Source organism: Canis lupus, chromosome 29, assembly GCF_011100685.1.
Source record: "Canis lupus familiaris isolate Mischka breed German Shepherd chromosome 29, alternate assembly UU_Cfam_GSD_1.0, whole genome shotgun sequence".
Taxonomy (NCBI): Eukaryota; Metazoa; Chordata; class Mammalia; order Carnivora; family Canidae; genus Canis; species Canis lupus.
This window is the reverse complement of record NC_049250.1, coordinates 370,171-387,846: the sequence shown is the minus strand read 5'-3', so window position 1 is coordinate 387,846 and position 17,676 is coordinate 370,171. Positions and strand designations below refer to the sequence as shown.

The following is a 17,676-nucleotide window of genomic DNA, read 5'->3' as shown; positions in this document are numbered from 1 at the left end:
TTGCCCATCACTTAAAAACTTTAGCACAAAAGTTTTCATGTAATATCCTGTGAACACTCCTCAGTAAACATGATATACAGACATAAGATTTTTACATATGTGTACCTATATCTGGATATGCCGGTCTGATTTCAGAGTAAATCAAATTTAGATTTCTTAGCTTTAGTGTGATAAAATAATTTGTACTATGCTAATAAAATGAAAGAATTGAGAGAGTATATAGTTTAACTCAGGAACCATTGGGAAAGATTGAGTTAAATGTCAGGTGCTTGGCTGAGCTTGAGAAAGCTGAACTGTTAGGTGTCAGAATAGCTGCATAAAATAATAGTGAGTCAAAGTGAAAATCAAGTGAAACCTTTAATCATTTATTGTGGTAGTAGAAACAAGAGGCTAAGGCCAGAGGAAGCATTGACTCCCCATTTGTTTCCCCCATGGAACATAGCAACATGGTCTGGTCTGGTAAAGGGTCAGGTGGATTAATTAGAAATTCAAATATATGACAGAGCATAACCACTTGGGATGGGGGTCATGGATGGCTAAGGGTCTGACTGCAACTTCCTTGGATATTACAGAGCCCTGGCTGTGTCCCAGGCTGGTGCATGAGGGCAGTGCACCCATGAGGCCTGCCAGGTAAAGCCTTTGTCACTACCTGTGCTTGGAACTGAAAAATCAGGCATAGGCTTTTCATCAAAAGCCAGAAGCCTCAGGAGACTGACAGATTTCTTTTATAAATGGACTTTTGGATTAAAAAATGCTTTTCCTAGCATTCTGTGCACGTGAATTAGAAGAAGAAACATTGTTAAAATGTCTATACTACCCAACGCAATCTCCACATTTAATACAATCCCTATCCAAATACCACCAGCATTTTTCACAGAGCTAGAACTAAACAATCCTAAAATTTCTATGGAACCGCAAAAGACCCTGAATAGCCAAAGTAGTTATGAAAAAGAAAAATGAACTGGAGGCATCACAGTTCTGATTTCAAGCTGTATTACAAAGCTGTGATCATCAAGACAGTGTGGTTCTGGCACAAAAGAACCCAGACACATAAATCAGTGGAACAGAATAGAGAACCCAGAAATGGATGTTCATTCCTATAGTCAACTAATCTAATAAACAGAATATCAACTAATAAACAGAAAAGAATATCAAATGGAAAAAAGTCTCTTCAACAAATGGTGTTGGGAAAACTAACAGCCACGTGTAGAACAATGAAACTAGACCACTTTTAACACCATGGACAAAAATAAATTCAAAATGGATGAAAGACTTTAATGTGAGATAGGAAACCATCAAAATCCTAGAGGAGAACAAAGCCACCTCTTTGACCTCAGCCATAGCAACTTATTAGATATATCACCACAGGCAAGGGAAGGAAAGCAATGAACTATTGGGACTTCATCAAGATAAAAAGCTCTGCACAGTGAAGGAAACAATCAACAAAACTAAAAGGCAGTCTTCAGAATGGGAGAAGATATTTGAAATGACATACCTGATGAAAGGCTAATGTCTAAAATCTACAAAGAACTTCTAAAACTCAACACCCAAAAACAAATAACCCAGTTAAGAAATGGGCGGAAGACATGAATAGATGCTTTTCCAAAGAAGACATCCAGATGGCTAAAACATACATAAAAAGATGCTCAACATCACTAATCATCAGGAAGATACAAATCAAAACCACAATGAGATAACATTGCACACCAGTCAGAATGGCTAAAATGAGCAAGGCAGGAAACAACAGATGTTGATGAGAATGTGGAAAAAAACAAATGCTCTTAACAAGGTGTTGGTGGGAATCCAAACTGTGCAGCCACCCTGGAGAACAGCAGAGAAGTTCCAGAAAAATGTTCAAAGTAGAACTACCCTACAATCCAGCAATTACACTACTGGGTATTTACTCAAAGGATACAAAAATACAGATTTGAAGGGATACATCCACCTCAATGTTTATAGCAGCATTATCAACAATAGCCAAACTATGGAGACAGTCCAAATATCCATCAACTGAAGAATGGCTAAAGATGTATCTATACAATAGACTATTACTCAGCTATCAGAAAGAATGAAAACTTGCCATTTGCAATGATGGGAATAGAGCTAGAGTGTATTATGCTAAGTGAAATAAGTCAGAAATAGACAAATACCATATAATCTCATGCGTGTGTAGAATTTAAGAAACGAAACAGATGAACATATGTGAATGGGGAGAAAAAAAAAGTAGAGGGAAACATGAGCCATGAGAGACTTTATAGAGAAGAAACTGAAGGTTGCTGGAGGGTGGTTGGTTAGGGATGGGCTAGATGGTGATGATTAAGGAGGGCACTTTCATGATCAACATTGGGTGTTGTATAAGTGATGAATCACTGAATTCTACTCCACACACCAATATTGCATTGTGTGTTCACTACCTAAATTTAAATTGAAAAAAAAAATGCTTTTCCAGAATGGAATGCTACATATTAATATAAATTTCTGTACTTTTTTAGGGTGTCCCTAAAGACGAAGTGTTGGCAAATCGATTGCTTCATTTCCTAATGGAACATGTTTTTCATCAAAAAAGAGCTGTGTTTAGGCATAACCTTGAAATTATAAAAACCCTTGTTGAATGCTGGAAGGATTGTTTATCTGTTCCTTATAGGTATAAATTCACTGGATTTTGCAATATCATTTAGACGTTTTAAAAATGTAGCATGATGTAAATGGTGATTTCAGTGAAATTTAATTACTCGAAATAATAAAAGAAGGAATATAATTTGAAATCACATCATTTATAAGGGTATAATATTGCTGCTAATAAAACTATAACCTCCAAAATTTGACAGTAGAAGCACCTCTGGGCAAGTCATTGCCTCTAGGTGGCTCCTGTTCCATCTTTCAACTCACCTGTGCTTTTCTCACACACTGGGCATGTGGGGTGCTCTCTGCTCTTCACTGTTCCAGTTCAGGGGTAGACTGTACGATTTTTCTTCCCTTTTAGCACAGCCTGAGGTGAGCTAAAACTTTCTGAAGGTTTCAGTATCAACTAAAGGTGAATGGGGGAAATAATTATATCATGAGAAATGTAGATGTGTTGTCTGTGTTGCACAGCTAGAGTAATGTGAATGCGTACAAAGAGGGTATTTGCAAGAAGGGTGTTAAACATGGGGAAAGATAAAGTATTTCTTATCCTGAATATTAGTCATAGAAAATTGTATATCTTGCTGCCTATTTTATTATATGATAACCTATAACCTATATTTATTCTTTATTCTTATGTTTCAGGTTGATATTTGAAAAGTTTTCCAGTAAAGATCCTAATTCTAAAGACAATTCAGTAGGAATTCAATTATTAGGCATTGTAATGGCCAATAACTTGCCTCCCTATGACCCAAAATGTGGCATAGAGAGAATAAAGTGAGTATTTTATTTGGTATATTTTTTATTGGAGTTTGATTTGCCAACATATAGCATAACACCCAGTGCTCATCCCATCCAGTGCCCCCCTCAGTGCCCATCACCCAGTCACCCTATACCCCCACCCACCTCCCTTGCTACTACCCCTTGTTCGTTTCCCAGAGTTAGGTGTCTCTCGTGTTCTGTCACCCTCACTGATATTTCATCATTTTCTCTCCTTTCCCCTTTATTCCCTGTCACTATTTTTTATATTCCCCAAATAAATGAGACCATGTAATGTTTGTCCTTCTCCGATTGACTCCCTTCACTCAGCATAATACCCTCCAGTTCCATCCACATCGAAGCAAATGGTGGGTATTTGTCATTTCTAATGGCTGAGTAATATTCCATTGTATATATACATAGACCACATCTTCTTTATCCATTCATCTTTCGATGGACACCAAGGCTCCTTCCACAGTTTAGGCTATTGAGGCCGTTGCTGCTATAAACCTTGGGGTGCAAGTGTCCTGCCATTTCACTGCATCTGTATCTTTGGGTAAATCTCCAGCACTACAGTTGCTGGGTCATAGGGTAGTTCTACTTTTAACTCTTTGAGGAACCTCCACACAGTTTTCTGGAGTGGCTGCACCAGTTCACATTCCCACCAACAGTGCAGGAGGGTTCCCTTTTCTCCGCATCCTCTCCAACATTTGTGGTTTCCTGCCTTGTTAATTTTCCCCATTCTCACTGGTGTGAGGTGGTATCTCATTGTGGTTTTGATTTGTATTTCCCTGATGGCAAATGATGCAGAACATTTTCTCATGAGCTTGTTGGCCATGTCTGTGTCTTCCTCTGTGAAATTTCTGTTCATGTCCTTTTGCCCATTTCATGATTGGATTGTTTGTTTCTTTGCTGTTGAGTTTAATAAGTTCTTTATAGATCTTGGATATTAGCCGTTTATCTGATATGTCATTTGCAAATATCTTCTCCCATTCTGTAGGTTGTCTTTTAGTGTTGTTGAATGTTCCTTTTGCTGTGCAGAGGCTTTTTATCTTAAGTCCCAATAATTCATTTTTGCTTTGGTTTTCCTTGCCTTCATAGATGTATCTTGCAAGAAGTTGCTGTGGCCAAGTTCAAAAAGGGTGTAGCCTGTGTTCAAAAGAAATAAAAGGCATTCAGATTGGCAAAGAAGAGGTCAAACTCTCCCTCTTTGCAGATGACATGAAACTGTACATAGAAAACCCAAAAGACTCCACCCCAAGATTGCTAGAACTCATACAGCAATTCGGCAGTGTGGCAGTATACAAAATCAATGCCCAGAAATCAGTGGCATTTCTATACACTAACAATGAGACTGAAGAAAGAGAAATTAAGGAGTCAATCCCATTTACAATTGCACCCAAAAGCATAAGATACCTAGGAATAAACCTAACCAAAGAGGTAAAGGATCTGTACCCTAAAGATACAGAACACTTCTGAAAGAAAATGAGGAAGACACAAAGAGATGGAAAAATATTCCATGCTCATGGATTGGCAGAATTAATATTGTGAAAATGTCTTTGCTACCCAGGGCAATTTACACATTTAATGGCAATCCCTATCAGAATACCATGGACTTTCTTCAAAGAGTTGGAACAAATCATCTTAAGATTTGTGTGGAATCAGAAAAGACCCCGAATAGCCAGGGGAATATTGAAAAAGAAAACCAGAGCCAGGGGTATCACAATACTGGATTTCAAGTTGCACTACAAAGCTGTGATCATCAGGACAGAGTGGTACAGGCACAAAAACAGATACATAGATCACTGGAACAGAATACAGAATGCAGAAATGGGACCTCAACTCTATGGTCAACTAATATTCAACAAAGCAGGAAAGACTATCCACTGGAAAAAGGACAGTCTCTTCAGTAAATGGTGCTGGGAAAATTGGACAGCCACGTGCAGAAGAATGAAAGTAGACCATGCTCTTACACCATACACAAAGATAAACTCAAAATGGATGAAAGGTCTAAATATGAGACAAGAATCCATCAAAATCCTAGAGGAGAACACAGGCAACACCTTTTTTGAACTTGGTCATAATATGTTTTAAATTCATTTGTATTTCCTTGGTATTGGTTGTGATCTCTCCATTTTTATTTGTGGTTTTATTAATTAGAGTCTTTTCTCTTTTGTTTTAATAAAGCTGGCTAATGGTTAATTTATCTTACTAATTTTTTCAAAGAACCAGCTCCTGGTTTTGTTGATCTGTTCCACAGTTCTTCTGGTCTCTATTTCACTGAGTTCTGCTCAAATCTTTATTAACTCTCTTCTTCTGCTTCGTGTAGGTTTTATTTGCTGTTGTTTCTCCAGTTCCTTTAGGTGCATGGTTAGCTTGTGTTTTTGAGTTTTTTCCCAATTTTTTGAGGGATGCTCGTATTGTGATGTATTTCCCTCTCAGGCCTGCTTTTGCTGTATCCCAAAGATTTTGAACGGTTGTATCTGCATTCTCATTAGTTTCCAGGAATCTTTTTAATTCTTCTCTAATTTCCTGGTTGAACCTTTCATCTTTTAGTAGGGTGCTCTTTAACCTCCACGTGTTTGAATTTCTTCCAAATTTCTTCTTGTGACTGAGTTCAAGTTTCAAAGCATTATGGTCTGAAAATATGCAGGGGACAATCCCAGTCTTTTGGTATCGGTTAAGACCTGATTTGTGACCCAGTATGTGGTGTATTCTGGAGAAAGTTCCATGTGCACTTGAGAAGAATGTGTATTTAGTGTCATTTGGATGTAAAGTTCTGTAAATATCTGTGAAATCCATCTGGTCCAGTGTATCATTTAAAGCTCTTGTTTCTTTGGAGATGTTGTGCTTAAAAGATCTGTCATTTGCAGAAAGTGCTGTGTTGAAGTCTGCCAGTATTAGTGTATTATTATCTAGGTAGGTATGTCTTCATTTTGGTTATTTATTTTTATTTTTTTTTTATTTTTTATTTATGATATTCAGACACACACAGAGAGAGGCAGAGACACAAGCAGAGGGAGAAGCAGGCTCCATGCACCGGGAGCCCGACGTGGGATTCAATCCCAGGTCTCCAGGATCGTGCCCTGGGCCAAAAGCAGGCGCTAAACTGCTGCGCCACCCAGGGATCCCCTCATTTTGGTTATTAATTGATTGATATACTTGGCAGTTCCCCTATTAGGGGCATAAATATTCATGATTGTTAGGTCCTCTTGTTGGATAGTTCCTTTAAGTATGATATAGTGTCCCTCTTCATCTCTTACTACAGTCTTTGGGATAAACGTTAATTTATCTGATATGAGGATGGCTACCCCTGCTTTCTTTTGAGGTCCACTTGAATGGTAAATGGTTCTCCATCCTTTCATTTTCAGGCTGGAGGAGTCCTTAGGTCTAAAATGAGTTTCTTGTAGACAGCAAATAGATGAGTCTTGCTTTTTTATCCAGTCTGAAACCTGTGCATTTGATGATATCCTGTAGCCCATTCACGTTCAGAGTTACTATTGAAAGATATGAATTTAGTGTCATCATAATACCTATTTAGTCCCTGTTTTTGTGGATTATTTCTTTGGGCATCCTCTTTCTTTTACAGAGTCCCCCTTAATATTTCTTGCAGAGCTAGTTTGGTGGTCACATATTCTTTAGTTCCTGCCTGTCTTGGAAGCTCTTTATCTCTCCTTTTATTCTGAATGAGAGCTTGCTGGATAAAGTATTCTGGGCTGTATGTTCTTCTCATTTAGGACCCTGAATATATCCTGTCAGCCCTTTCTGACCTGCCAGGTCTCTGAGGAGAGGTCTGCTATTAATTTCATATTTCTTCCCATATATGTTAGGGATCTCTTGTGTCTTGCTGCTTTAGGATTTTCTCTTTATCTTTGGAATTTGCAAGTTTCACTATTTAATGTCAAGGTGTTGAACGGTTTTTATTGATTTTAGGGGGGGAATCTCTCTATCTCCTGGATCTGAATACCTGTTTCCCTCCCCAAATTAGGGAAGTTCTCAGCAATGATTTGTTCAAATATGCTTTCTGGTCCTCCGTCCTTCTCGGTGCCCTCCCAAGTAAATGTAGATATTTCCCTCTGAGTCTGTCATTTATTTCCCTTAACCTTTCCTCATGGTCTTTTAATTTTTTTTCTCTTTTTTTCTCAGCTTCCTTCCTTGCCATCAACTTGTCTTCTATGTCACTCACTCTTTCTTCTACCTCATTAGCCCTTGTCATTAGGACCTCCAGTTTGGATTGCATCTCATGTAATTGATTTTTTAATTTCGGCCTAATTAGATCTAAATTCTGCAGTCATAAAGTCTCTTGATTCCTTTATGCTTTTTTCCAGAGCCACCAGTAGCTTTATAATTGTGCTTCTGAATTGGCTTTCTGACATGGCATTGTAATCCACATTCTGTAACTCTGTGGCAGAGAGTACTGTTTCTGATTCTTTCTTTTGTGGTGAGTTCTTCTTTCTAGTCATTTTGCTCAGTGCAGAGTGGCTAAAGACGAGTTGTACTTGTTAAAAGCACAAACTCCTCTCTGTAGCATTCCAGCTGTTCTCTCTTTAAATCTCAGGTCGAATTCGAAGGTTTTCAGGATGTTTTGAAAGTTATCTAGGTAAGTTGGTGGAGACAGGTGACTTGGGCACCCTACTCCTCCACCATCTTGCCCCGCTGTCGCATAAAATGAGTACTGAGGAGTTCGGCTTTGCTTCTTTTCTAGATTAAGATATAGATGAATTGGACTGACACAGTGAAATATGGTCTAATTTTGATGAATTTAAGGAACTTAGACCCATGTAAAAATATTTTTACTAAAATTTAGGTAGTTGGGCTTACAGGTCATTTGATAGAAGAAATATGTTAATGGAGTGAATGCAGAAAGTTAAGGTTTTAAAATAAGTATAATTTGTTTCAAGTGTGTTTTAGCAAATAGGAGGTGTTAGGTATTTTCTTTAGTATTTTCTAATGTCACATTTTCAGCATTTGCCCTAAAGCAACATAAGCTCTGTGGGATCATTTGTTACTGGATCATGACTTGAAAGCCCTCTCACTGTACTTTTTGCTATAGCTATAGCCTCTGATCCCTCCATTAGGACCCTGTGTGCGTGGGGATAGATGCGGCCCAATGCCTGCAGGGAGGGATGCTAGTGAGATACATGATGTGATGAGCACTGAGTGTTATATACTTCAGATGAATTATTGAAAATTGCATATGAAACTAATGATGTACTATATGATGACAGATTGAATTTAAATTAAAAAGAAAGATAATCTGTACCATCATAGAATGGAACTTCATTGTCCTACTGTTTTAGGATTTTTGAAAAGTCAGTGTTTGCATCACTGTTACTGTAGATTTCAGCATCCACCTTCTGAGCTTTTCCCATTATTTTTAAAGTGTCTCACTTTGGTTGGCCTTCCTGCATTAGCCTCCTGGCACTAGTTACACCAGTCACCTGATACTGTATACAGACATGTGAATCCATAAAGACTCAATGGGAAATAGTTTACTTTTAGATGAATTACATTTTTTGAGCTTTGATTCACTCAATGACAACTGAACAGAGCTTCTCTGGAGGTGGAGCCTAATATGCTGTGGCCGGTGGCATCCGGGGGCCCTGCACTGGTGTTCACTCTCCTCATTTCTGTGTCCTGCTCTTGTCATAGCAGATGGCTTTCAAGGGTTGTTGGTAAATCATGATATTGGATAGTAGCTTTCTTTGCACTACGGTTTCTGTATACTATCCAGCACTATGTTTTACTTTGACTAAAACTAGGTCCTGTGTGATTGAACTGGGAACTTTAATGTACATTCCTGGTCATGATGTAACAGCCTTAAGTATATCTTCACATGTATTTTCACATAAATAACTTGGATTATGTTTTATGTTTTGTATTTTCTCAATTTGTGCTATTGTGGCACAAAGAGTAAAGTTGTTATATTTTTAAGTCAACAGTATGTATTATTTGATACATATTTATTTTCTATATTTGTTACAGATACTTTGAAGCTTTGGTCAGTAACATGTCCTTTGTAAAATATAAAGAGGTATATGCAGCAGCAGCAGAAGTTCTAGGACTTACTCTTCGATATATTACCGAGAGAGAAAATGTGAGTGTGTTATACAATTTTAATAAATACTTCTTTTTCAGATTTGATTTATCATAACACTTGTTACTTATATCCTCTATAATGTAATAAAGCAAAGTGGCCATTCTGCATTTATTAATACTTTAGTCTTTCCGGTTGTATACACTGCTCAATTTTTTTTAAAGAGGACATATGATTTTTTTGAACACTTGTAAACTTAGTGAACATTTAAAGATTGGTAAATTTTTATTGTGAAAGTCAGAATATGAATATATAACTGGTTTTCATTCCTCTGAAAGTAATGCCAGGATTTCCTTTTGGAGAAAATTATTTTGTTGGCTACCTGCCATGGTTAGTTAGAGCTAAGGTAACTAGGAAAATGCCCTACTTCCAATCTGGGACAGAATATAGCTGTGAGACAGGACAGGGTACCTCAGAGACCATTTCTTAGTCTTGCGTGCCCTACCCACTTTACAGAATAACCTCACTGTATCTTCAAGTGCAATGTACATTCAGAGTACTGTAGTACTCAATAGCATGTGTAATTATTACAAATATGTAAATTTCTTGGACCAGTGTATGGAAATTACATGTTCTAAGTTACTTGAAAATAGCATAGTGGAATGGTGCTTACATTGCTGTCCTTCCATGATTAGTAAGTGAGGTGCTATGTATTTTGGAGCCCTCAAAACCACTGTCACTCATTGTGATAAGCCACTCTTGGCAAGTCTTTTTGCAATCTGTCCAAGATGACATAGTTGATCATTCCTCCTGATTTCCCTTTGTCATTGTTTCTAGGACACTCTTTTGGCTCTCTTCCTACTTCCCGGGCAGTTTCTTCTTTCTTCTATGGCTCCATGTTTCTTGGCCACCTCCCTAGCTCTGGTCCTCCTGTTCCCTGTCACTGGTCCTCCTGCTCCCCTGTCAACTATCCAGCCTGTGGCTTTGAAAACTGCCTGTATGTTCATGATTCCCAACTTTATACCTCCAGTCCACATCCTCTTCTGAAAGTAAACATGCAGAGTAGAGATTGGGCTGTTTTCACTATGTGACTAGGCGAGGAGTTTAGGGAAGTCAGAAGATCCTGAAGGCACCCAGCATACCCCAGCACAATGTAGTGGACCCCTGCCCATTTTGCTAGTTGGGCATTTATTTATGTTTAAAAAAAAGTTAAGGGAAAGAGACCTGTTTGAGATTAGTCTTCATTTATAATTTATTTTAGGGATTACCAGCTATTTTTGTAAAATAAGATTTTAATATTTAGAATAACCTTGTTGTTATTACAGGATTCTGATGTCCCTAGATGTTAGGTTTCAGATTACATAATATGCTAAATTTTCAGTACAGATGGATCAAATTATAGCAGATCCCAGGTTTAATCTCTCTTCACTTAAATTTCATGTTAGTAAGAATGATAAATACTTTTGTTTTACATAGTTCTTTTCTGAATATAAAATGGTATTGATTTAGTATAGAAATGAGAAAAAGTGAAATATAAGGAAGTGAGAGTCACTCATATTCTAACCACTAAATTGCTTTTAGTGCCTGAGATGTAGTCTCCAGTCATCAGCATGTATGTGCATGCATTTGTCTTCTGTTGTTCACCCATATTGTATTGTTTTATAATTTTGGTTATATATGTCAGGTACTTACTGGCTGGCTCTGGGCTCTGAGAATGCAGCCAGGAACAGGGCAGGCCAAGCCCCTGCCTCAGGAAGCTGGCTAGCATTTGGTGAGGGAATACAGACAATACACGAGCAAATCTATCATGGTAGATAGTAACACGTGTTGAAGAGAAAACTATAGGGAGATATACAGTGATGGGGTTGGTTGTTTAGATAAAGTTGCTTAAAAATTCTGGTCTGTATGAATATTTGACCAGAGATATTAACCCTGGCATCATAAAATATGTTTACCTAGCATTTAGTTACTGATTTTAGTTCAGCTTCTCAAATAACTTGTTAGCAGTATTTCAGGTATCAGAGGAAGCACTAATCTTTACTAACCTGCCGTCGGACAGCAGCTGGATGCCACCAGTGGTAGCAGCACAGAGCAGGCATGGTGATGGCTTGGTTCACCCAACTCACAGCCCCAGAGCTTCTTGTGCCCAGGGGTTAATGCCAAACCTGTGCATACGCCTGACACTGTACCCTGTGAACACCTTTACTTTGTATGTGATAGCATGGAACACCTTCCTTGAGTTCACTTAACTATTCAAGACAAACCTGTTTTCATTAAACAGTGTAAGTTTGCACCTTTGTGAAATTGAAAAAAAAAACTTAATTTTTCAGATATTGGAGAATGTGGTGTATGAACTGGTCATAAAGCAGTTGAAACAACATCAGAATACGATGGAGGACAAATTTATTGTGTGCTTGAACAAAGTTGTGAAGAACTTTCCTCCTCTTGCCGATAGGTAAGATGTCAGTTATGGTGGACATCGTGTTGCAAGGGACTGTCTGTAGCTGTCCTCTCACTCATTGGCCATGTCCACTGGTTAGATTTATGAACGCCGTATTCTTCCTGCTGCCAAAATTTCACGGAGTGATGAAGACCCTCTGTCTGGAGGTGGTGTTGTGTCGTGCAGAGGAAATAACAAATATCTACTTAGAGTTAAAGAGCAAAGATTTCATTCAAGTCATGAGACACAGGTGAGTGTGAAGCTAGCTCTGTATTCTCAGAGGCAGCTGGCTCATAAAATTTTGATTTGTTCAGCTGTCTCCTTCAACTCAAAGAATTTGTAGGTTTTCATAAAATATATTTGTTAAATTTTAATCAGAATTAAAGGTGGTAGAGCGTGCCCTCCTGCCTCCTATAATGTGACACTTTGGGAAAGCCACACCTCAAGCATTGTCTGTGGCTCTTTTCAGATTTAAAATGTGTGGTTTTGAGTTCTGTAGTCATTTTGCCAGCTAGGAGCCTTCCATTATTTGTTAAAATTATTCATTTATTTTCACATTATACTACTAAAATATTAAAGGTGATGTTGATCACTTACAGTGATTCAGTATTTCCCTGTAGAAATACTGATTACAGTATTTCTCTGTACTCTTTTTCAGACTTGTCTGTATACATATTTTTTACATAGGGATAAATTATTAATGCCAATAACAAAGAATATATGTCATTGTGTTGTGTTATCCTTCAGTAGAAATTTACTGAGTATCTACCGTGAGTAAAGCATTAAGCTGGGGGCTTTGAGGAGGAAAAAATACATAAAACCAGGAAACAAGTGTGCACTTTATTTGAGGCCCAGGCTACTCTTAACTCGGTTTTGACCTGCCCAGGTGGCTTGACTAGCACTTGAAATCATTTTTTCAAAATGTGGAATCCTTTATTTTTAATTTACTCTAATTTATTAATTTTATTTATTTAACTTATTTTTAATTTATTTTGTTGACATTTGGGATTTTTAAAAAATGAACTTTTATTTTGGAATAACTTTATATTTACAGAAAAGTTGAAAGATAATGCACAAAGTTCTCATGTACCCTTCACCCAGTTTTTCCGTGTCTCATAATTATGGTACATTTGTCAAAACTAAGAAATTCACATTGGTATGTTACTGTTAACGAAACAACACTTTATATAGATTTTACAGTTTTCTCACTAATGTCCTTTTTCTATTCCAGGATCCAATGCAGGATACCACAGTGAATTAATTTGTTTATTTTCAACATTCTAGCTCATGATAATTTTTTTAAATGTAATTTTTATGTTTCTGTTGTAACAAATTTTGCAATAGCACAAAGAAGAAAAAGTTACTTGTCATATCTGAAAGTATAATAAAAATTGTTAAATTTGTGTGTTTTTAAAAATCTCTCTTTATAGAGATGATGAAAGACAGAAAGTGTGTTTGGACATAATTTATAAGATGATGGCAAAATTGAAACCAGTAGAACTCCGAGACCTTTTGAATTCTGTTGTAGAATTCATTTCTCATCCTTCTCCAGTGTGTAGGGAACAAATGTATAATATTCTAATGTGGATTCATGACAATTACCGGTAAGCTCTACATTAACTTAAATTTTTTTTTTTTTTTTTTTTTTTTTTTTTTTTAGTGGGAGGTGGTGGTGAAGGGGCAAGAAGAGGGAGAACAAGAATCTTAAGCAGACCCCACACCCAGCACAGAGCCTGACATGGGGCTTGATCTCATGACCTGAGATCATGACCTGAGCTAAAACCAAGAGTTGGATGCTTAACTGACTGAGCTATCCAGGCGCCCCACTACATTAATATTTTGTATTACTATTTTTAAGGGAATATTTGGGTGCTTATAGCAATCTGGAACAGATTATAATAAATAATAAAACACTTTTAAACATATGTTTAATGATTAAAACAAGTTTATTTTAGTACATTGACATGTATCCTTATTTTAACTCCTTTTGTGTACCTATGGGAAATATTCAGAGTATGCAGTTATTGGTTGAGTTAATAGTGTAATCTGTTTTTATAGTTATCCCTTTAAGATCTGACAAAATTAAGGAAATGAACTCTGTGGGATGTCTTTATCCTATAGGACGTCCATCACACCACTTCCTAGGAGAGGTCTGATCCTCTCCAGGGACCTCTTAGCACTCCCAGGGAGCCCAGTGCAGCCCTGCTTCCATTACCCATCCACTCTGCCTCATGCATGTGAGCCCTATCTCTTTGCAGGAGTGGGGGGTGATGACAGTCACTTTGATGGGCTCACAGAGGCATCAGAGGAGGGTGTCAGGGTACATACATATGAGGGTAGGTTCTGTTGTGATTTGGGAAGTTAAAATACCATGGGAAAAGCCGAGATTATTTTCCTTTAATTATAGGTGGTGTTTTGGGGTTGAACAAAACTGATAGAAGACAATATTAATGTTTCATCATTTTGTTATTTTTTTCTCAGAGATCCAGAAAGTCAAGCAGATGATGACTCTCGGGAAGTATTTAAGTTGGCAAAAGATGTGTTGATTCAAGGATTGATTGATGAGAACGCTGGGCTTCAGTATGTGCTCCTCCTGGAATAATTGGGCCAGGACAAATAAATTTAGGGGTATTTCTTTCTAGATTTGCACAAAGTATTTTTCAGCAGTTTTAGAATTATATTTGAAATCACATTAAGACTTAAAAGTCCTGACAAGTTATTTCGATAGAAAACTCTTAAAAAGTGGTAAGGATAAAATTTTCTCTGCTCATGCAGTGAGCATGAGTGTTTCAAAATAAAAAAATCTGTGGGACGATTATTATGTGTCTGATTTAACTCAGATAGTTGAGATCACACTATACATATTGAGTGAAATGTTTGAAATTTTAGAAATATGAGGAAACTATAATATTGATTATATCTAGGAATGTAAATGATTATTTTCTTCTAAAATGCCTACCCTGGTGGTTTTGTGAGCATTTTTTCAAGTGCTAAGAAAGGGCAGAAACTTTTTGTATGATTCTCTATATCAGTTTTCCATTCTGCAATTTTAAACTCCTTTCAATTTCATAAGCATTCATAAATTATAGAGTCTACCCTGTTTTTTGTTTGTTTTAGCGGGTGAGAGGGGCAGAGGGAAAGGGAGAGAGAATCTTAAGGAGGCTCCACACACTGTGGGCTTTGATCTCACAATTCTGAGATCAGACCTGAAATCAAAACTCAGGTACTTCATTAACTGGGCCACCCAGGCACCCTGAGCATAACCTAGTTTTTAACTAGTTTAAATTTTGAATATTTTATGGCACTAATTCTTGGAGTGAGTTGTTTTAGCAAGGCAGTGAAGGAGTATATATAATTTCTTAAGGTGTTTTCTCAGTTTCCAAATACTTATATTATATAATCATCATTGAAAATAATAGATCATTCTCACGTAATAGAAATGAGAACAAAATCATCCAGTTTTTCACCTCTTGTTAAATATGTTAAAGTTTTGGAGTATTCCCTTCTTTCAGTGCATGTTATTGTTCATAACTCAGATTAAGCTCTTTATACAATTTTGAATGTAGTTTTCCTGTATGTTAAGCTTTATAGAGACAACAAACTGCCTTCACGTGACACTGTGTGTAGGACATTCTTTCTCATTTACTAATATCTGAGAAATATGCTTATTTCCTCTCTGCTCTTCAGATTAATTATTCGAAATTTCTGGAGCCATGAAACAAGATTACCTTCAAATACTTTGGACCGATTGTTGGCACTAAATTCCTTATATTCTCCGAAGATAGAAGTGCACTTTTTAAGTTTAGCAACAGATTTTCTACTTGAAATGACTAGCCTGAGTCCAGATTATGCAAACCCTGTGTTTGAGCATCCTCTGTCAGAATGTGAATTTCAGGTGAAGTACTTATCTCTAATAATAAATATTATAAGCTTTTCCTGTCTTTTAGTCAACAAACATTTTCTTTTTTTTTCTATAGAGTTCTTTATTCATGAAAGACACAGAAAGAGAGGCAGAGACATTGACAGAGGGAGAAGCAGGCTCCCTATAGGGAGCCCACTGTGGGACTTGATCCCAGGACCACCCCCTGAGCTGAAGGCAGACACTCAACCACTGAGCCACCCAGGCGTCCCAGTCGACAAACATTTTCTAATAGAGTTAAACTGGTTGTCTTTCTTTTATTGTGATATAATTAACATCTATTAATTTCAAGTGTACAGTATAATGATTTGATATTTGTGTGTATTGTGAAATAATCAACACAGTAAGTCTAGTTTCACCATGTACGTACAAATTTTTTTTCCTTGTGATGAGAACTTTTAACATCTACTCTCTTAGCAACTTTAAAATATACAATACAGTATTACTAACTATAGTCACCATGCTGCACATTCTGTCTCCATGACTTATTTATTTTTTAACTAGAAGTTTGTACCTTTTAATCCCCTTTCCCTATATCCCCTTCCCTCATCCTCAGCCTCTGGCAATCATCAGTCTGATCTCTGTATCTATCAGTTTAGGTTTTTTTGTTTGTTTTGTTGTTACTTTTTAGATTCCACATGTAAGTGAGATCATGTGGTATTCTCTGACATATTTCACTTAACATAATGCCCTCAAGGTCTATCCATGTTGTTGCAGATGGCAAGATTTCCTTCTTTTTATGATTCAGTAATATTCCATTAAATCACATCACATCTTCTTTATTCATTCATCCATTGATAGATATTAAGGTTGCTTCCATGTCTTGGTTATTATGAATAATCCTTCAGTGAACATCAAGGTGCATATATCTTTCCAAGTTTTGCTTTATTTGGATAAATACCCAGAAGTCGAATAGCTGGATCCTATGGTATTTCTATTTTTAGTATTTTTGAGGACCTCTGTACTGTTTGTTTTCCTTAGTGTTTGCACCAATTTATATTCCACACATCAGTGCATGAGGGTTTCATCTTCTCCATATCCTTGCCAATACTTGTCATTTCTTATTTTCTTGATCATAGCCACCTGACAGATGTGAAGTGATGTCTTACTGTGATTTTGTGTTTCCCTGATGATTAGTGATATACTGGGCTTCTTATTTTACTGGAAATACTCACACATTCCTTTCCAAAACACTCACATTTGCTTCAGCCTCATCTGCTCACACTTGTCTGCCTTTTAGCCTCCACTTAGATTTTCCTTTCTCCATAATGCCATCCTTCCTCATCAGTCCCCTCATTCATTTAGTAGATGCCAAGTGTGAACTTTCTCCTGACAGCCTTAACAACCTGTGATGACTTACATATTTACGGACATGCTCACTTTATCTCTGCCAAGCTGGGCAGTAGCACCTGACTGTTTTGCCTGCACTTGTCCTCCTAGTGATTTTCCTAGTGTCAGGCACATAATGGGACTTTGGAAGGAGCTGAGCCCTTTAGCTTGTTACAGCTGTGGTGCCATTTTTGAGTATGGCATGAAGCCATTTAATTCAGAATGTGAAGGAGGAGAAATATGGTTTTTCTCCCCTACTGCTAATCAGTATTTCTAGTTGGCAAATTGTTAAAGTCTTTAAGTTTGGAAAGGTTCTTCTTCAGTTGCTTCTCACAGATACATGAAATCATAGTACATATTTGTTGATAATACCAATGAATTCTAAATGAAAATATTATGGGGGCATATTTGGGTGGCTCAGTGGTTGAGCGTCTGCCTTTGGCAGGGTCCTGGGATTGAGCTCCATGGGGCTCAGGCAGTGGGGCGGAGTGGGGGGGTGTCCCTGCTCAGAGGGAGTCTGCTTATCTCTCTCCTCTGCCCCTTCCCCTTCTTGTGCCTGCTTCTGTCTCT

General features: G+C 37.4%; 1 protein-coding gene across 1 annotated transcript in view; it reads left to right on the top strand.

The window, feature by feature from the left end:
• PRKDC (protein kinase, DNA-activated, catalytic subunit) overlaps positions 1–17,676 on the top strand; it is a 217,830-nt gene that overhangs the window by 115,547 nt on the left and 84,607 nt on the right. Inside the window, 8 exon segments of the mRNA NM_001006651.2 lie at positions 2,493–2,644; positions 3,268–3,399; positions 9,367–9,478; positions 11,749–11,873; positions 11,959–12,108; positions 13,289–13,462; positions 14,340–14,438; positions 15,546–15,753. Of these exon segments, the coding sequence (NP_001006652.2) occupies positions 2,493–2,644; positions 3,268–3,399; positions 9,367–9,478; positions 11,749–11,873; positions 11,959–12,108; positions 13,289–13,462; positions 14,340–14,438; positions 15,546–15,753 (1,152 nt within the window).